General features: G+C 40.7%; 1 protein-coding gene across 6 annotated transcripts in view; it reads right to left on the reverse strand.

Annotated features, from left to right (window-relative positions):
* The window catches only part of CPS1 (carbamoyl-phosphate synthase 1), a 132109-nt gene that overhangs the window by 76426 nt on the left and 33442 nt on the right, over window positions 1-22241 (reverse strand). For all 6 annotated transcript variants that reach the window (XM_056535427.1, XM_056535426.1, XM_056535429.1 and 3 more), the window contains one exon: window positions 13528-13669. In XM_056535427.1, coding sequence (XP_056391402.1) covers window positions 13528-13669 — 142 coding nt within the window. The remainder of the gene's footprint in view (window positions 1-13527; window positions 13670-22241) is intronic.

Here is a 22241-nt window from a genome sequence, read left to right on the forward strand (position 1 = left end):
TATGGACGAATATTCGTCCTATAGTTGCAAAATTTGCATATTCGATATATTTGCAGTTATTTTTGCTTTGCACATGCGGATAACTATCTACCTATCTGTATTATCTATCTATCCATCTTGGTCTATACATTCTTGGTCTATACAGAAGTAATAATTGGTCTATGACATTTTTCATTTTGAATACAGTCATGTCATATTCTCGAATATCGTCACTATCTCTCTACCTATCTAATTTTAGTGAAGATAGTCACAAATAGGAGGATATTCGCATATTCTCATATTCGAGAATATTCGCTCTCCAGTCTAATACAGTAAATAGTATAGGAGCCTTCTTTAGACCACAAGCTGGAAGCAGGGAGGGATGAGATCACTGTGATGTGTAGTGTTGCTCGCGAATATTCGCAATTCGAATTTTATTCGCGAATATCGCATATTCGCTAATTCGCGAATATTCGCGAATATAGCGCTATATATTCGTATTTACGAATATTCATTTTTTCTCTTTTTTTAAATTAAATTTTTATTTTTTTCACAGTACACATCACAGTGATCATCCCTCTCTGCTTCCAGCTTATGTGGTGAAGGAAGGCTCTAATACTACTGTGTGAGACCTGTGTGCGAATTTTCGCATAGGCGAAATTTGCATATGCTAATTTTCGCATATGCGAATTTTCGCTTATGTAAATTTTTGTATATGCGAATTATCGCATATTGTAATTTTCGCACACGCGAATATTCGCATATGCGAAAATAAAACTAGAATATTACGCATATGCGAATATTCGCGAATATGACGAATATTCGTCCATATATTCGCGAATATTCGCGAATTCGAATATGGCCTATGCCGCTCAACACTAGTGATGTGTTCTGTGGGAAAAAAATTATGAATATTCGTAATTGCGAATATATAGCGATATATTTGCGAATATGCAAATATGCAAAACTCGTGATAAATATTGGAATTGCGAATATTCACGCTCAACACTAGTAAAGTGTATAACGTGAAAACGAAACCTTCCAAAATTAGCAAAATGGCAGTTTTCTTCAATTTCCCCACATAATGAGTCATAACAAAGTGCAATTGGTCATGCAAAAAAACAAGCCCTCATGTGGGTCTGTGGATGGAAACATAAAAGTGATATGATTTTTAGAAGGCGAGGAGGAAAAAAACAAAAATGCAAAAATACAATTGGCCTGGTCCTTAACCCCTTAAGGACACAGGGTTTTTCCGTTTTTGCACTTTCGTTTTTTCCTCCTTACCTTTTAAAAATCATAACCCTTTAAATTTTCCACCTAAAATCCATATTATGGCTTATTTTTTGCGTCACCAATTCTGCTTTGCAGTGACATCAGTCATTTTACCCAAAAACTCATGACGAAACGGAAAAAAAAATCATGGTGCGACAAAATCGAAGAAAAAACGCCATTTTGTAACTTTTGGGGGCTTCCGTTTCTACGCAGTGCATATTTCGGTAAAAATGACACCTTATCGTTATTCTGTAGGTCCATACGCTTAAAATGATACCCTACTTATATAGGTTTGATTTTGTCGTACTTCTGGAAAAAATCATAACTACATGCAGGAAAATGTATACGTTTAAAAATGTCCTCTTCTGACCCCTATAACTTTTTTAGTTTTTCACGTACATGGAGGTATGAGGGCTCATTTTTTGCGCTGTGATCTGACGTTTTTATCGGTAGGATTTTTGTTTTGATCGTACTTTTTGATTCATTTTTTAATGGTATAAAAACTGACCAAAATACGCTTTTTTGGACTTTGGAATTTTTTTTGCGTGTACGCCATTGACTGTATGGTTTAATTAACAATATATTTTTATAGTTCGGACATTTTCGCATGCGGCGATACCACATATGTTTATTTTTATTTTTATTTACACTGTTTTATTTTTTTATGGGAAAAGGGGGGTGATTCAAACTTTTATTAGGGAAGGGGTTAAATGACCTTTATTAAGACTTTTTTTTTACTTTTTTTTGCAGTGTTATAGGTCCCATAGGGACCTATAACACTGCACACACTGATCTCTCATCCTGATCACAGGCGTGTATTAACACGCCTGTGATCAGCGTTATCGGCGCTTGACTGCTCCTGCCTGGATCTCAGGCACGGAGCAGTCATTCGCCGATCGGACACCGAGGAGGCAGGTAAGGGCCCTCCCGGTGTCCTGCAAGCTGTTCGGGATGCCGCGATTTCACCGCGGCGGTCCCGAACAGCCCGACTGACTAGCTGAGATACTTTCACTTTCGCTTTAGAAGCGGCGGTCAGCTTTGATCGCCGCTTCTAAAGGGTTAATACCGCACATCGCCGCGATCGGCGATGTGTGATATTAGCCGTGGGTCCTGGCCGTTGATGAGCCCCGGGACCGACGCGATGTGATGCGGGGTCGCAGCGCGACCCCGCTTCATATCACGGGAGCCGGCGCAGGACGTAAATATACGTCCTGCGTCGTTAAAGGGGTACTCCCGTGGAAATTATTTTTTTTTTTAAATCAACTGGTGCCAGAAAGTTAAACAGATTTGTAAATGACTTCTATTAAAAAAAATCAATCCTTCCAGTACTTATTAGCTGCTGAATACTACAGAGAAAATGGTTTTCTTTTTGGAACACAGAGCTCTTTGCTGACATCATGACCACAGTGCTCTCTGCTGACATCTCTGTCCATTTTAAGAACTGTCCAGATTAGGAGAAAATCCCCATAGCAAATATATGCTGCTCTGGACAGTTCCTAAAATGGACAGAGGTGTCAGCAGAGAGCACTGTGGTCATGATGTCAGCAGAGAGCTCTGTGTTCCAAAAAGAAAACAATTTCCTCTGTAGTATACAGATCCTAAAAAGTACTGGAAAGATTAAGATATTTTAATAGAAGTAATTTACAAATCTGTTCAACTTTCTGGCACAAGTTGATTTAAAAATAAAAGTTTTCCAGGGGAGTACACCTTTGAGGCCAAAATGGGCTTGATCCTTATTTGGTTAAGAAAAAGTACCCATGACTGTTTCCTTTTAAATAAGGCAAGTATTGGCATGCATAAAAAAGCTGTATTTTGTACTAGTGAATTTTCCCGCAAGTCAACAAGAACAAAACCCCTTGCAGGAAAAGAACAGGATTTAGATGAAAAAACATCAGGGACGCAAAAATGATCTGCGGTGGCACACAGTATACTATATCCCATTGTTCCATATCTAAAATATGCCAACGCTATGTATAAATGCTGGTTTAACCCTAATGAATGTACTATAGATATATATTTATTTTTTTGTTTATTTATATGACATTTATACAAAACCTTCCTTGGTGTCATTTTTGCATTCTACAAAGTTTTCAACACGAATATGATTTTATTAGGCCTATTTAATGAGCAATAGCAATGATTAAAGTGCCTTTACAAGATGGATATACTGTACTGTAGACACAATAATATCACAGAACATTCACAGTGATTTTTATAGAAATACTTCAGAGTTTATAGAACAATATGGAACGGAAATTTATATATTCATCCAGTCCAATTATATAATGGTTTCTTTTCTAACACTGTTGAATAGGTAGGACATAAATAACAGATCATTCATAATCATCATAATAATAATAATAATGATAATAATGTCCCAATAAAATAAACCTTGCGCATATAAATAAATAAAAAAGCTTATAAATAGTTATGGGGCTGGTATTGTAATGCATGAAATAAAGATAAGTTGTATAATAGCAGCACTGTGATGGCCCGTACACTACGCAGCTGTGTCTGTGGCTAGCTGTCCGGCAGTGAAAGAGTGGCGCATTAATTAGCTAGAAGTAGAATTCTATTGCCTCATGGCAAATGACAGGATCAAGCGTACAATGCATCCCGTTACATCGGCGCATACCAAATAACTTAATTAAAATAGAGGAGCTTGCCATGAATGCAGAATCACTTTGGTAATAATAGGGCACTTAAAATAAAGTATTAGCCCATAAAACAATGTTAGCACCTCGGGAGATGGCAGCGAGGCTAGTTTTTTAGAGCCAGATGCTGCATGTTTAAACCAGGTCAGCTCCTGATGTTTCGTGATTACAGGTTTTTATATACTGTTTAATTGCCACTTCAGCGGAACGCCACCGTTTCAATGGGAGCTCTCCACGAGCAGTGTAGAAATTGCTTTTGTGGGTGAAATAAGGAATGATGAAAATGGGAAATGAAATTGCCTGACAAAAAGCAGGTTAAGCTGTCAGATGATATAAAAATATCAGGATTTTAAGAGCAATATCATCCAGGTCACAATTCTCCATTTATAGCTTTTTGTTTAGGGATCTGATTGGTTTAAATAATAGAATTCTGGTCAAAGGGGTACTCTGCCCCTAGACATTTTAGCATTGTATCCCCTATCCAAAAGAAAGGGATATGATGTCTGATAGCGGGGGTTCACGATCCCGGCTACGGAACCCCGAACTTCGCTCCGTACCAGATAACTTGCGATGAGGGGCAGAGGCTGGTGACATCACGGCCATGCCCCATGAATGCAAGTCTATGGGAGGGGGAGTGATGGCCATCACTCCCCCTCCCATAGACTTGCATTGAGGGGGCGTGGCTGTGACATCACGAGCCTCCAGCGCTGTACCCGATGCCCCCATACAAACGCTGGGAGCAGCAGGGAGATCATGAGGGTCCCCAGTGGCGTGTTGTCTAGGAGCTGAATACCTCTTTAATTTTATGGATAAACAAAGTCCATTAAATCACCTGCCAAAGCTGAACATTTGATCGGAAATTAAAAATCTAGAAAATTATTTTTACGCTGTAAATCAGTAGTCTCCAAATTGTGAACCTCTAGTGGTGGCAAAACTACAACTGGGAATTGTAGTTTTGCACTGTGTGGAGGACCAAAGTTTGGAGACCACTGACATCATGTGAAACAGTGGAGTATAACCCACTGCAACTCTGTTGTCCATTTAAAGGGGTACTGCACCCATAGACATCTTATCCCCTATCCAAAGGATAGAGGATAAGATGCATCATTGCGGAGGTACCACCGCTGGGACCCCTCACGATCTCCGTGCAGCACCCGGTGTTCTAAACAGTATATTTAGAATGCTGGTTTCCTGCGGTGGGGGCCGTGATGTCACGCCACGCCCTCTCCATTCATGTCTATGGGAGGGGGCGTGATGGCTAAACATACTGTTTAGAATGGTGCTGCTGGGACCCCCCCCCCCCCCCTGTAATCAGACATCTAATTGTGGTACCTTGGTGGGGGTATAGGGTAGTTAGGGTGTTGCTTTTTTCCTGAATTATAAAGGGCGCTGTTAACCCTTGTCATTCGTGACACCAGGATGAGGGTTAAATACTGTAATGGTGCTGGGCCTATCGCCACCCTTCCCAAGAACGATAGGTGAATGCATAATAAATGGATTGTCCACAATCACTGTCAACTGAAACTTGCAGGAACTTTTACTGAAGATTTTCTGAAGCAGACAATAGCAATAACAGTCCATGAACAAAGTCTATTTGTATTTGAGCAGCGATTGACAGTTGGTTGAGATCAGGTAAGCTCAATTTAGCTTTAGGAAGATTCCGTTGCACAGATTCGCTGGATTTGGGCGTGCATTTAGGTCCAGTGATCTTGCAGAGAGTAGCAGGGAATTATATATCTATAACTGCTGTGATGTAGGACGAGGTCGCAAGGCTTTGGCATAGTAAACGTACTTGAAAGTTGCGGAGGTCCTACCTCGTTCAGAGTCAGCAACCCAAGAGAGCGATCAATGGCCGCAGCTCCCTTATATGGGCAGGGGTGGGCCGTTTTGGATTGGTCCAAAACAACTGTCACTCACCGTTACACGACATTATGGGATAACATGTGACTCAAGAACCACCTAAGGTCCTTCAACATACCATAGAGTTCTGAACCATGTCACATGACCCGCAGGTCCTGCGACGCTAAAACAAGTGAGTAACACCATGAACATATTTACAAAGATAATATTCATAAATATCAAGTTACTAAGGGGTGACTAGGGGCTAATTAGAGAAGCGAACCCCGATAGTCCTAGGGACTCTGACTTTGGGGGCTAATAACCAAGGCACAGTATGAATTACGGTGCCGGGACACCACATAATAAGATGTCTAGGGGTGGAGCACCGCTTTAACCCCTTAAGGACTCAGCCCATTTTGGCCTTAAGGACTCAGACAATTTAATTTTTACGTTTTCATTTTTTCCTCCTCGCCTTCTAAAAATCATAACTCTTTTATATTTTCATCCACAGACTAGTATGAGGGCTTGTTTTTTGCGCGACCAGTTTTCCTTTGTAATGACATCACTCATTATATCATAAAATGTATGGCGCAACCAAAAAACACTATTTTTGTGGGGAAATTAAAACGAAAAACGCAATTTTGCTAATTTTGGAAGGTTTTGTTTTCACGCCGTACAATTTATGGTAAAAATGACATGTGTTCTTTATTCTGAGGGTCAATACGATTAAAATGATACCCATTATTATGTACTTTTATATTATTGTTGCGCTTAAAAAAAATCACAAACTTTTTAACCAAATTAGTACGTTTATAATCCCTTTATTTTGATGACCTCTAACTTTTTTATTTTTCCGTATAAGTGGCGGTATGGGGGCTCATTTTTTGCGCCATGATCTGTACTTTTTTTTGATACCACATTTGCATATAAAAAACTTTTAATACATTTTTATAATTTTTTTTTTTAATAAAATGTATTAAAAAAGTAGGAATTTTGGACTTTTTTTTTTTTTTTTTCGTTCACGCCGTTCACCGTATGGGATCATTAACATTTTATTTTAATAGTTCGGACACTTACGCACGCGGCGATACCAAATATGTCTATAAAAAAATTTTTTACGCTTTTTGGGGGTAAAATAGGAAAAAACGGACGTTTTACTTTTTCATTGGGGGAGAGGATTTTTCACTTTTTTTTTACTTTTACTTTTATATTTTTTTACATTTTTTTTTACACTTGAATAGTCCCCATAGGGGACTATTCATAGCAATACCATGATTGCTAATACTGATCTGTTCTATGTATAGGACATAGAACAGATCAGTATTATCGGTCATCTCCTGCTCTGGTCTGCTCGATCACAGACCAGAGCAGGAGACGCCGGGAGCCGCACGGAGGAAGGAGAGGGGACCTCCGTGTGGCATTATGAATGATCGGATCCCCGCAGCAGCGCTGCGGGCGATCCGATCGTTCATTTAAATCGCGAACTGCCGCAGATGCCGGGATCTGTATTGATCCCGGCACCTGAGGGGTTAATGGCGGATGCCCGCGAGATCGCGGGCGTCGGCCATTGCCGGCGGGTCCCTGGCTGCGATTAGCAGCCGGGATCAGCCGCACATGACACGGGCATCGCTCCGATGCCCGCGGTTATGCACAGAACGTAAATGTACGTCCTGGTGCGTTAAGTACCACCTCACCAGGACGTACATTTACGTCCTGCGTCCTTAAGGGGTTAAAGGGGTTTTACCATGAAGATAAATCTGTGTAAATTGATACATATGAAACATATTTGCAAATACAAGTAATTATCAGAAGTCGATCATTTATGAAAGGCAGCCCTACCAATATAGACTGGATGATTTCTTGTTGCCATGGGATACGTTTTCTCTTTTGGTCAGGCATGCTCAGTTGCTCAGTTCTCCTCACACACAGTGACTACACAGCCATATAGACTGCATCATACAGCTAATTCGCTGCCCTATGAAAACTTTCTAGAAGTACATCATTCATTGCAATAAATTTGTATAAGGCAGTCTGGCTGAATATTCACTGGCCAGGATAACACTGCTGCTATAGGAGGACAGAAGAGATAACTTCATCATTATGTCTCCCCCCCCCCCCTCTTCCATTCCTCAATAGAAATCCTTGAATGACACGATGAAAGAATAACATGTCTTGGAATGAGAACAGAAAACATGGGAAAATGAGCCACAAAAACTGCATTAGGCTATGTTTACATGTCAGAATATCCGCACAGAAAATCTCTGTGCAGACATCCTGCAGAGTGCCGGCACCCGCATGACATGCCGGTGCTAGTACTGTCCAGAGTCCACAAAAAGAATGGACATGTCCATCTCTCTGTGGAGGCTGGAATTTGAACTTCTGCACCAGATGTGCACAGCACGGCAGAATCCCATTGAAATCAATGGGATGCTGCTGCTCTCAGTGCGGAATTCCATTGTGGAATTCATCATGGAAATTCTGTCATGTGAACATAGCCTAACACACAATAATTGGGGGGGTGGAGGAGACTGCACGAAAAAACCTTCAGAGAAAACTGCGTCATGGAGGACAAAAAAGATGGGGCACTTGCTTGTGTTATTTTTATTTTTTTTTGTGGGGGAAGGGGGGTTGTTTTTTTATTTCTGGCCAAATTAAATTTGTGTCTAAAGGAAGCCTGGAACCCCCCCCCCCCCCCCCCCACTACACACACACACACACTTTACACAGGCTCTGACGAACCCTCACATGGCTCTGGGTCACACAAATGTCTGTTCATGCAACCATTTGATTTCATCATTGCCAACCATGCCTACACAGGGCAGGAAACAAGTGTTTTCTCATTTGCTGGCTGATCACTGGCCAGTTTACACAGACCAAGTAACAGGCCTTTAAACACTCATGTGGTTGATAATCAGCCCAAGTAAAATGGCATTTGCTGCTATCTACATCCTTATAGTGTGGCTCCTGGAAGGCCTGGACTGGCAGGGTGGCATATCTGGCAAATGGGTTGGTGTTGGCAGTGTCACTCAAGGGCCAATAAATTCAGCCTACACCTACTAGTGGATGGCCAGCACTGGGCATCAAGGGCTTGTGCCCCATATTTTTGCCCCAGTGCCTCAGATCTTCAGCAAGTGCCAATTTTAGGCTAAGTGAACATTAGCATTTGCTGAATCAGTTGATACAGCGGGACATGACCCTATTAAAGTAAATGAGATCTGTGTGGACCCGTTAATGTCTATTGTGTAATGGACCCTTAAGCTCAGTTTTTTTTATTCTTAAATGGACTCCCAAATGCAGATGTGAATAAGCCCATAACTGTATCTGTTGTCTAAGGAAATGGATCCAGTCGAATGGTATGTTGCTTGGAGCAATGGTGGTGCACAAAAGACACAACTACTTTATAGAGGCACAATAAAATAGTTCTACGGTGTGGGAGCACAAAAGTGGACTACGGTATTACTATTTCCAAGTGTAAAGTGTAAATATCACAATAGAATTTATGTCCTCATAGTATATAAGAGTTTGAACAGTTATTACACTTGGGAACACACATAGCTGCTTTCTTCCAGAAACTGCACTTCTCTTGTCTTTAGGTGTGGTTATATCACACAAACCTGAGGACAGATGTGGAGCAGTTTTTGGAAGAAAGCAGCTATATTTCTCAAATCCCGGATAACTCCTTTAACTTTAATTTCTAAACAAACAGTGAAATAGAGTTTTTGCACAACTGTTCTAGTATTTTTTATATGTCCTCTGCCACACTTTAAATTGTTACCAAGTTTAAGTTTCCATATCCTGTAGATATAGTATTTTAGGAATACTAATCTATATATATAAAACTCAACGGGGGACATTTACTAATCTAGTCTATTCTGGGTATGCTTATAGACCAGCATATGTGGTAGTCTCCTGTCTATTGTGCTCCTAATTTATCAAAGGTCTCACAGCCCTTGATAAATTCTGTGCTCAGACTTCAGGGTCTACAGCTTAAACTGCATTTAGACCTGCTCCAACATGGTCTGATATTTCAGCGTATTTTGGGCAGATGCGACTTGTCGCACAAAAGTCGCACTTGATAAATTCAGCACCGATGCATTTTCCAATGCATTTCCGTCTAAAATAGACTTGCATGCATCATGTTCTAAAAATCCTCTACAGCAAAAGTCGCAGAAAAGTCGCACATATTTAGACTGCGACTTTCTGTGAGACAAATTTAGACAAATAAAAAAAAACAGTCTAAATCCTTTGATAAATCTCCCCCAACGTGTGTGTTTGTATATATGTATGTATGTATGTTCCACAAAAACTTTCAAACGGCTAAAGATATTAACATAAAACTTGGCACACATGTTACTTATATGTCAACAACAAACATAGGATAGGTGATTTAACCCTTACTCACCCCCATTTGCTAGGGGCGGGGCTTATGTTTAAAGTCCCATACAAGTCAATGGGAAATATATGTTACTGCATAACTTCCAAACGGCTGGAGATATGTCGATAATACTTTGTCACATGTTACTTATATATCCACTTAAAATATAGGATAGTACATTTAACCCTTAACTACCCCTCATTTGTGAGGGTCAGGGTTTTTGTTTAAAGTCCCATGCAAATCAATGGGAAATGTATGTTCCCATATAATTTCTGTAGGGCTGGAGCGATTTCAATACCTGGTACACATATTACAGGTCGGGATAGGAGGTCAGGATAGGAGGTCGGGATAGGAGGTCGAGATATGAGGACGGGTTAGGAGGTCAGGATATGAGGACGGGATGGGAGGTCGGGATAGGAGGTCGAGATAGGAGGTCGGGATAGGAGAATGGGATATGAGGACGAGAAATGAGGTCGGGATAGGAGGATGAGATAGGAGGACGGGATAGGAGGTCTGTATAGGAGGTTGGGATAGGAGGTCGAGATAGGAGGATGGGATAGGAGGTCAAGATAGGAGGTTGAGATATGAGGATGGGATAGGAGGTTGGGATAGGAGGACGGGATAGGAGGACGGGATAGAAGGACGGGATAGAAGGACGGGATAGGAGGTCGGGATAGGAGGTCGGGATAGGAGGACGGGATAGGAGGACGGGATAGGAGGACGGGATAGGAGGTTGAGATAGGAGGTCGAGATAGGAGGACGGGAAAGGAGGACAGGATAGGAGGTCAGAATAGGAGGTTGGGATAGGAGGTCAGGATAGGAAGTCGGGATAGGAGCTCGAGATTGGAGGACGGGATAGGAGGTTGGGATAGGAGGTTGAGATAGGAGGACTGGATAGGAGGACCGGATAGGAGGTTGAGATAGGAGGATGGGATAGGAGGACGGAATAGGAGGTCGAGATAGGAGGTCGGGATAGGAGGTCGGGATAGGAGGTCGGGATAGGAGGTCAGGATAGGAGCACGGGATAGGAGCACGGGATAGGAGGATGGGATTGGAGGATGGGATAGGAGGATGGGATAGGAGATGGGGATAGCAGGTCGGGATAGGAGGTCAGGATAGGAGGACAGAATAGGAGGTCAGGATGTGGGGTTGGTATATGACAACAATATATGAGGACTGTATATGAAGTCAAAAGCTTCTTCCTTTGATTATTTTCCTCCCCACCAAGGATTAGGAAGGAACAACCGGGCAACGCCGGGTACTCAGCTAGTATACAGAATAAAGGACATGGCTGTTCATTCAGATTACCTGCTGAATTTCTGATGCTTTATGTTTTACTACTGTCAAGAAGCTGTACTGACAGGTTCAGAGAGATTAAAAAATAATGTATACGAAATCTTTATGTTTTTTCATGATGTGACAACCAGTAGCTTCAAAGTATGACCGTGGTGTCATGGTTCTTGTTTTATGCTGAAATCTTCCTCCCTTGCATTTTAATATAGGCTTGGAGATCATTGAAATTCTTGGCCACATTCAATTTTTTCTATTCAATTCCAATGTGTAAATATTGTGTTAATGTAATCTGTCTTCACGGTGCTGTAAATGTAAGCCATTTGTTATTGTTTTTAGCAATATCCTAAGACTCCTTCAGGGCCTATGACCCTTAGCCCTACCATTGGACCCTTCATGCAATTATGTTAAGTTTATATGAATATAGTTATGCTTTGTTAGTGCTTTTCATGTACTATGTTTTTTAATTTAGAAATACTTAAGATAAATACAAATTTAACATTTTTAAAGAAGGGCAGTTTTGGGTGTGTTAACTTACTATAATACACATTATTTATCAGGGGGCTAACAGAGAAGGAGCTGGTTGACAGCTTTGCCACAGGTTTATTATTAGATAATAATATGAAGGGTTTGGGTATGCCTTGCTTATTCCTTTATTAGTTTATTTGCTATTTATGGGTTGCCCACTGTACTTGCTCTGCTCTAACTACTATCTACAGTAAATGCTTCCTAACTCAAACAATAGATTATCAGTATATTCCTATAAAATGCAGCTTTAGCTTGTCTCCCCATCAGCTCTTACAAGCTTATAAACAAAGGAGAGTGGTGTCCAGCTACATCTCATAGGACACACCAGAGAATCTGCACATAGCAAAGAGAGAGTCAGGGGAGTTTCATTACTCTGCAGCTAATAATTGTCGGGACTCACCTTCTATATTACTGTTCTTTTGGTCTCTTAGATAAGTTAGAAATGTATTAAGCATTTAGCATCCTAAGCTCTTTATTCATAGGAGGATATACATGAAAACAAGGAAAAAGCCAAGTGGGCTTTGAGATATAGTGAAATATTACTGTAGTTTACAATCTGTCAACCACACAGGGGTGTCTGATCTCCTCTAAACAAAAAAAAAACATTCAAGGAGTACTCTGGTGAAAAATAAGTTAGCCCCTATCCACAGCATAGGGGATAAGTAGCTGATAGCGGGGGTCCTACTGATAGGGCTCCCCACAATCACCGATTTGGGACCCCACTGCTCCCAGTGAGGAGCGCGTGTCGTCTATCGGTAGACGACATGCGCTCCTTTCCTTTCTATGGGCGCTCCCAAAACAGCATGCACTCTTCACGGAGCACCAGGTCCCATCACGGTGATCGCGTGGTCAGACCCCCTACGATCAGCTACTTATTCCCTATCCTGTGGATAGAGGATAAGTTATTTTTCATCAGCGTTCTCCTTTAATTGGACTGGTAGACTAAAATCATATGACATGGTGCTATTAGAAAAATAGCTCAAAATGTATGGGTGCAACTGCAGGGATATTACTGGTGAGTAAGGATTAAATGTAGGAAAAAAATATTGGAGTGCTTCTTTAAGTTATATCAACCAACAATTCTTATAGGGTGTAATTTAATCCAGGTAACAGCTCTGTTTGGATGGACAGAAGAGGGAAGGGAATGGAGGGCAGAATGTCTTTGTTCTGTGTTCATCATGACCCCCCTTTCACTGTTGGGATGTGCACAAGTGCTAAGTATGTGCATGTGTGCGAATATATGGCTGCATTTTGTGTTTACATTTCACTGTTTTCATTTCATTAAACTTAATAAGCATAGTGGACTACACTATTGTTTACAGCAGAAAAACATTTTCAGTGTTTGGCAGGGCAGTAGCTTATTGCCCCATAAGTACCAGCACCATATGTCTTGGCCCAGGGATCCCATACAGATGGATGGCTGTCATCATTCTCCCCTTGCAGTCAGTGAACAAGACACCCTGCCAATCCAACTTCGAAACACTCACTGCTGCAACCGCTATCGCGGGATTGCTTAGTGCAGTTATGATGAAACTCTAACCCATGTTTTATCAGTACACACTTGTGATTTGTAATACAGAATGCACATACCTGCTTGACCCATGGCTTGACATTCTTGTTCTGCCTAAGTTCTCTGGTTTGAGCTTCAGTCAGCCCCAGACACTTTCCAATATAGCGGTCAGAGAAGCCTATTTGCTTGGCACGCAGCAATGTCTCTTCTGGAACAGATTCACTAAAGGAAAACCAGAAAATCATGTCTTTAGACTACACTCTATAACATCACAATGATCTAAACAATTTATGGATTATTTATAAGCCTGAAAATAAATGTTTTTATACGTTATCCTATTCCATTGAATATTATATACTCTACATATGGGTTGTTTTCACTATTTTATAAAGTCAGGCAGCTTTTATTCATTTATGCTTGATGTTTGCTTAAGATTTCATTCTACTCCTCTTTGAAAGTTCCTGCACTCCTTACATGCCGTGTTCAATAATACATGATAAAAGGAGGATGAATAAAATTCCTCTTAATGAGTAAGTTTTCACCTGTCAGAGGGAGCAGAGGGAATGAAGCAAGGCGCTGGACGTATGCGTGACGCATCCCAATCACCCAGACATCATTCAATGTCCCTCACGCCTCCTTGTCCTTTTCATCGCATGGATTTGTGACATGGCTAATCATCCAAAAAGGCTGCACAGGACATAGTACAATGTGCGCCTGGCAACATCCAACCAAGACTTTTTTCAGCGTTAAATAAACATCACTAAAGACATTTTCTGCCCAGCCCTAAATACTCAGAAATGTATCAATTATACATCTTATGCAGATACATGTCTGCCAGCTACAAGAAACAAACTTTGATATTGTGATATGTGTGCGGACTGGGTTTAGACTGGGTTTAGACTACACAGTTATGGCTCCATTAGCGTGGATGGCTGCTCCATCACCGGATAACATTAAATCAGAGATCATTATCATGATTTAGAGGTTCTGATTTGTAAAATATATGTTATAAAAAAAAAAAAAAAAAAAAATCTGTAGAATTAGTTAACATTGGACAATCTTTGCTAAAAATGTGCCCCAAAAATCAGCTGATCTGAAGGTATACTATTGCGGGCACCCACATAATAAGATGTAATATGTGGTCGACCCAGGCAGCAAGTGTTCAGTTTCTTTGCAGTAATACTCTACGCAGCACCACAGCTCTCATTTCAGTCAATGTGTTGTCTGTGTCATACATGGGTGTACCAGGTTCTACTTTTTGCTTCAGTAGACAAAGCCCTTTTCTGTAAAAATCTATAGCTGTTTTTATTCAGAAACCGCTTTTCTCATCCAAAGTCCCCATCATGTGAATGCAACGGCTGCAATAATAAATACAGCCAATGGACAACTGTAGCAATGCTTCTGAAAGAAACTAGCCATGATACTTTAATCTCATGAACCTCTTAAAACATTAAAATAATCCATCAACCTGCACCCAAAGGGACATTATAGTCATACAAGAGCACATAGAATTTACCTGCAGCCCCATTTTTTTTTGCCATTCTCTCAATCAACCCTCATGTTGAGCACAATGACAACGCCTTAGACAACTGAACCAAAGGTTTTTTCATACGGGACAATTATTGTCTGAATTTGAAAAAATGCCAGTGATCAACTGACAAACAAACAAAATGTCTTTGGATCTTTTGTATGACCATTAGAGGAAAACTGTAATCCGTGTCACCGCACTAACCTGTTGGTAAAGGCAAGTAGTGCGGATGACACGGATAATAACCATACTCACCTGTCCACCGATCAGTGGTTCCGTTTTCCCGCTATCTTCCTCCATTCCTTGTGCTCAGGTTTGGTGCTTCCTGACATCAACCCTGCTGTTTACCCAAGCCTGCTTGCAGTGGTGCCCAGCAGAGAAGCAGCAGTGACATCAGGAATCTCTGCCCATGCCCCAAGCACATCGCTGGAATGGAAGGAACGGAGGAAGATAGCAGGAGAACAAAATCACGGACCGGGGACGGGCAAATATAGTTATCATCAGTGTCACTGCACTTCCTGCCTATACCAACAGGTTAGTGTGGTGACACTGATGACAGTTTTCCTGGAACCATTCAGTGGTTACCAGGATCAGCAAACCAGTCCTGAGAATGAAGATAAATAGTTCCCAGAATAAAAGGAGCAGCAGTGTGCAGGCTCAGCCACCCCACTATTCATTCTTAATGGAGTTTCTAAACATTGCCATGTGTTGAACTCGGCTATGTTTGAAAGTTCCATAGACAGCGAATGGATTGGTAGCCCAGTATGCACATTGCTGCTTTATTCACTCAAGGGGCAGTTGACCAACATTCTCATGCTCAATTGGGTTCATAGCAATCAGTTGGTTGGCCAGACATTCTCTTTTTACCTTTGAAAAACTCCTGTAAAGGACCATAACTTGAGGTAAGAAAACAGTCCATAAAATACTATACATTAGTATAGTAACCACAAAACCACGGACCGGGGACGGGTAAATATAGTTATCATCAGTGTCACCCCATTTCCTGCCTGTACCAACAGGTTAGTGTGGTGATTATGAATACAAAAAACACAAAAAGGATAGGGTTACTATAAAGCGTCAAAATATATTGACTGAAAAAAAAATATATATATATATTATGTAATACAATTACTGATAGTAACGCACTCAAGGTGCAGAAGTAAACCCAAATCACTACAGCTAGTATGAATTCCCATACATAATAGCACAACAAGAAAAAATGGAGTCACTTTATAGAAATATACAAAATCCAAAGTTTATTAAATCACATATATAAAAACACATTAGAGGCATAACACACTCAATGGGGGATAGAAAACTAAAACACCAAGGTGTCACACTGTACCCCGTTCATTAGAAGTAGTAACATATGATAAATATATATATACAATAAAGAGCTACAAGGAAGAAAAGACAGCCCTATAGTAATTGGTACATACTTAAACAATGCAAGGTCCCGGGGAACCTTGCATTGTTTAAGTATGTACCAATTACTATAGGGCTGTCTTTTCTTCCTTGTAGCTCTTTATTGTATATATATATATATATATTTATCATATGTTACTACTTCTAATGAACGGGGTACAGTGTGACACCTTGGTGTTTTAGTTTTCTATCCCCCATTGACTGTGTTATGCCTCTAATGTGTTTTTATATATGTGATTTAATAAACTTTGGATTTTGTATATTTCTATAAAGTGACTCCATTTTTTCTTGTTGTGCTAGTGTGGTGATTAGTATCTCATGGTCCTCTCAACTTAAACAGGTTCCACGGTCCAAAAAGTCAACAAAAGTCAATGTGTTCCCAATTTCTAAGCTGGTCACACACATGACAAAACTGTTGACCAAGCAAGCAAACTTTTCTCTTAAGTTCCTCATATAAATGCAGGCTTGACTGACCATGAATGTTTTTTTTTTTTCATTTGGAAGAGGGGGAATAAGCTGCAGCCAGATACCTATAATAGAGGCACATATCCTGCGGAAACAAAGGACTGAGCATATAGAAATCCAACATGACTGATCCATCATTCCAATTTACCATTCGGGTAGTAAGGGAGCCCATATTCACATTAGACTGTTGAATAATTGCATGGGGGACAAAATGTTCTGTGATTTACTTTCTGTAAACAATAAAGACCCTCTTTCCATGGTCACTTCCTTTTCCATTCTGGTCTTGGGTGATAAATTTAACTCCTTAGCTATGTCTACACACTTTGGCCGACATTTATCATTGTCTTTGGACTTTTTTTTGTGTCTAGAAAAGGCGCAAAAAAGGCTCAAGCAGGGTCTATTTGTGCCTTTTTTGCACCTTTTGGTTTACACATTTCTGCTGATTTTAGTTGTAATCCACTGATTTTGGCAATACACATGATATGGAAGGATTTTATGAACTGCGCCTTTTTGTGAAAAGGCGTCAAAAAGGCTCAAAGCCACTGAAAAGTCTCTAAAACTACATCAGCCCAGACTTAGCTTAGCTTTTTGGTGTATGTGAAGAGAGAAATTTCAGAAAATGTGACCTACACAAAATTTATCAAATGCCCTGTGACCATTTAATACATTCGGTGCTCCTACACATTACCAGCACACACAAAAAAAGTGTAGAAAAATGCTTCACTTACACCTACAATGATAAATGCTGGCCTTTAGGTTTGGCAGTTTTCCAGGCCTTTAAGCACAATGGGGGATATTTATCAAAACCTGTCCAGAGGAAAAGTTGCTGAGTTGCCCATAGCGGCCAATCAGATCGCTGCTTTCATGTTTCAGAGGCCTTTGCAAAAATGAAAGAAGCGATTAGCGTTGCTATGGGCAACTCAGCAACTTATCCTCTGGACAGGTTTTGATAAATCTCCTCCAATGTGATTTTCAAGTACAAGGTTTACTTATGGTTTTTATGAAAACTGTAATAATAAAAGAGCTTAACGTGGAAAAGGCCACTAAAGTGATCCTCTGAAGTATATTAAGTAAGATATTTTTCCTGTATATAATCTATTGTCAAGTCTTCTGTACAGCAGAGAGAATGCAGAGAAAAAAGACCTATTTGAAATAATTGTAGGAGACCATTGATTATCATAAACACAAAAGGTCCAACACTGTATTTCATTCTCCACATACAAATTTCCAATTGTTCACCATTTACTGAGCCTGTAGTGCCGCCTTGTGGCCTTTAAAAAAAAAAAAAAAACTAAACAATCTGTGAAGAACTCATGATTATAGCAAAAGCAACAAGGGAATCTCAGCAAAACCTCGTAAACTGTGAAAGGTCAAAGAGAGTCAGCAAACGGCTGAGGATAATATACAGCCTGGCGCACAGATTTACTGTTATCTATTCCTCTGCTTTTTATATGGACACTAAAAGATACCCTTAGATTTACAGACAAATTATCATCACCTTAAATGGAGGAAGAAAGGAAAAATGCAAAGCTGGAAAGATGTAAAAGAAGAAGAAAGGGATAATGCTATACAAGCTGTACTATTTTCTTGATAAAGAAAATTCACTTAGCACTTTCTCAATGCCATTGCTTCTGCATTTCTTGTAAGGCAAAAGAAACTAATTATAAGATCTTGACCAGATGGTAAAGAGTGCCATCCATTTTGGCACCAATGTACCCCACAGTACCAGATGAATATTGGTGATGTGGCCATGCAGGGAGCACCATGACCCATGTCTGGTTGACATGGTCCAAACTTGAGCCCTTCTGGACTCACGTTTTATGGCATTGTCTCCCGAATAACTGCGGTCACACTGCCTAAAACACTGAACATTGCCATGCTATCCATCTTGCCACAATCTCTCTCCCCAAACTGTCTGCCAGACTGACTTACTTCCTACTGTTGGCTGCTAGATCTGTCATCCCACGTCTGTGGAAATCACAGGTCCCCCCCCCCCCCCCCCCTCACAATATTGTCCTGGCTTCGTGAGGTCTCCCATACAGTATATGCAGGGTGGAGGAATTATTAGCGGATTCTAGATGTCAGGTAGTCAAGTTTCACGCTATCAGGAGTCCTTGGATGGACCTTACGTCTTCACCTGACTTTGAGAGGCTTCACCTCGAGACCTGATTGATATGCTTCCACTTCCCCTAAAAACCTATCTCTATGCTGCATGAATCACCGGTTTGTCCAGGAACTGAGGTCCTCAGAGTTGGTCCAATTCACGAGGTATGATTGCTTCTTGGCCTGTACTGTCCCCTCTCACCCTCTCTGCCTTCCTTCCCTTCTCTTCTTTCTTCTTTGCTTTCCCTTTCCTCCCCCCCCCTCCCCATTGCATGGTATATGCTACCCTCCTTGTCATGCCCATGCCTTGCTTGTTTTTTTTACCTCTAGTTCATGCCCCTGCTCTGGCCGTGTTTAATACTGCACTCTCTTTGATTGTTATTTCTTTTTTTTTTTTCTATTTAACTGCACTTCATTGAGACAGACACTGAACCATTTGCCCTACTTAATTTGAGTTGTTTTGGGGGGTTCCCCTCCCATTTTGTGCTTGTACCTATATTGTAAAACTTTAATAAAAACTTACTGTTACAAAAGAAAAAAAAAGGAGAAAGAAAATGCACTTAAGAGCACTAAGTTAAGGGTATACCCCTGGATTTTCAAGTGTAGTGTTCCACATACTTGTGGTGTGTCCCAACACAAAGTATCATGGTTAAAACATTTTAAAAATTTAAATACCATTAACCCCTTGAAGACCAAGCCTATTTTTTAAAATTAAAATACCATTAACCCCTTAAAGACCAAGCCTATTTTGGCCTTCAAGGGGTACTCCGTTGGAAACATCTTATCCCCTATCCAAAGGATAGGGAATGAGATGTTAGATCACGGGGGTCCCCCCCGCTGGGGACTCACGTGATCTCCGGGCCAGCAACCGTGGCATCCGGAGCATGTAAGCTTGTAGCTAGTACATAACTGTCATGCCTCCTCCCATAGAAGTGAATGGAGCAGGCGTGGTGGCTTGCATCACCAGTCATCAGGAGCGGAGTTCGCTAAGTGCACTGAATAACAGGGGTGCTGCCCCGGAGATTGTTTCTGGTGTCCTTTGTTTCTGGTGTCCTTTGTTTCTGGTGTCCTTTGACAGCTCTTTGGTCATGGCCATAGTGGAGTTTGGAGTGTGACTGTTTGAGGTTGTGGACGGGTGTCTTTTATACTGATAACAAGTTCAAACAGGTGCCATTGATAAAGGTAATAAATGGAGGACAGAGGAGACTCTTAAAGAAGAAGTTACAGGTCTGTGAGAGTCAGAAATCTTGCTTGTTTGTGGGTGACCAAATACTTATTTTCCACCATAATTTGCAAATAAACTCTTTAAAAATCAGACAATGTGATTTTATGTATTTTTTTCTCCTTATGTCTCTAATAGTTGAGGTACACCTATGATAAAAAAAAAAAAATTCCAGGCCTCTCATCTTTTTAAGTGAGAGAACTTGCACAATTGGTGGCTGACTAAATACTTTTTTTGCCCCACTGTAGATTTATGAGTGCTCTTTACATTTCTGCAGAGGTTAAGGGGTTGGGGTCAGGCTGTCAGTGTTCAGACCATAAGCCACAAACTGCATCAAATTGGTCTGCATGTTTGTAATCCAAGTAGAAAGCCTCTTCAAAAGATAAAGCTTAAGAAAGCCTGAAAACAGTTTCCTGAAGAAAACCAGACTAAGGTCATAGATTACCGGAACCATGTCCTGTGGTCCCATGAGACCAAGATAAACTTATTTAGTTCAGATGGTGTCAAACATGTGTGGCAGCAACCAGGTGAGGAGTACAAAGCCAAGTGTGTCTTGCCTACAGTCAAGCATGGTGGTGGAAGTGTTATAGTCTGGGCCTGCATGAGTGCTGCTGGCAATGGAAAGCTACAGTACTTTAGTATGTACTGTGACATATTGAATCAGAAAGTGATCCCCTCCCTTTGGAGACTGGGCCGCGGTCTCCAAACACACCTCCAAGATGATAACTGCCTTGCTAAAGAAGCTGAGGGTAAAGGTGAGGACTGGCCAAGCATAGCTCCAAACCTAAATCCTATTAAGCATATATGGGACATCCTCAAACGGAAGGTGAGCGAGCACAAGGTCGCTAACATTTACCAGCTACATGATGTTGTCATGGAGGAGTGAAAGAGGACTCCAGTGGCAACCTCCAAAGATCTGGGGAACTCCATGCCCAAGAGGCTCGAAGCATCGTTATAAAATAATGGTAAGCACATAAAAACTTGACACTTTGGGAACCATTTGGACATTTTCACTTAGAGGTGTACTCATTTTGTTGCCAAGGTTTAGACATTAATAGCTGTGTGTTGAGTTATATTAAGCGGACACAACATTAAACACTGTTATTCAGGCTGTGCACTCACTACTTTACATTGTAGCAGAAGGTAATTTCTTCAGTGTTGTCACATGAAAAGATAAAATGAAATATTTACAAAAATATGAGGGGTGTACTAACTCATGAGAGACTTTGTGGTTAAAAAAAAAAAATAAATAAATAAATGCATGTATGCATGGGCATGCCCAAGAACTGATTACGGGTGTTTAATCATGATTTTCAAATCCAGGATGGGAACTTTTAAAGAACCCTGTCAAATTGGAAGTAGGATCTTTTCTGCACATAGCATGTTACAAAGCAGGAGGATTCAATTAATATATAGGCTTGTGGGGTAAGGTTCACTAGAATTTGTAATTTATTCATGTAAATATTTGCTTATTCAGGGTTTAGGAGTCCAGTGGGAGGTACTACTCAATGACTCAGGGAAAGGCTGCCCCCCCACACACACACACACACATACACATTGTGCAACCAACAGCTATGTTAAATATTATATAATTCTGTATCTTCCACCCATTGAAATGCTATGAGCGCAATGTTTCAGATTGCTACATAAACATTATTAGTAACAACTAGAAATAGCTTGCTGTATCAAAATTGTAATCACTCGCTTTAAAATTTTTATTTTATTGGCTGTGAGTGTGTGTTAGTTAACATGCTGTTCATTTCCGATCTCTGAAAAGCGGACGCTGCATTTGTCTACAGCACAATACCTTTCAAAGCTTTATATGTTGATGTAATGAAATTTATAAAAATGGTCCCAATATTACTGTGCATTCGACATTTTCCACAGCTCAGTTGCTGTACTGCCTGGTTATCTAGTTTTTATCATACTGGCCGGTATCAATCTTCCCATCTGCCAAGTGCTGATGAGGTTAAGTGAATTATTTGTGCTTTTGCAGTAAATCAGTGGAGGCGGTTTTGTCTACTACCACAATTGCATAGTGCCTGCCACCT

Source organism: Hyla sarda, chromosome 8 (assembly GCF_029499605.1).
Source record: "Hyla sarda isolate aHylSar1 chromosome 8, aHylSar1.hap1, whole genome shotgun sequence".
Lineage (NCBI taxonomy): Eukaryota > Metazoa > Chordata > Amphibia > Anura > Hylidae > Hyla > Hyla sarda.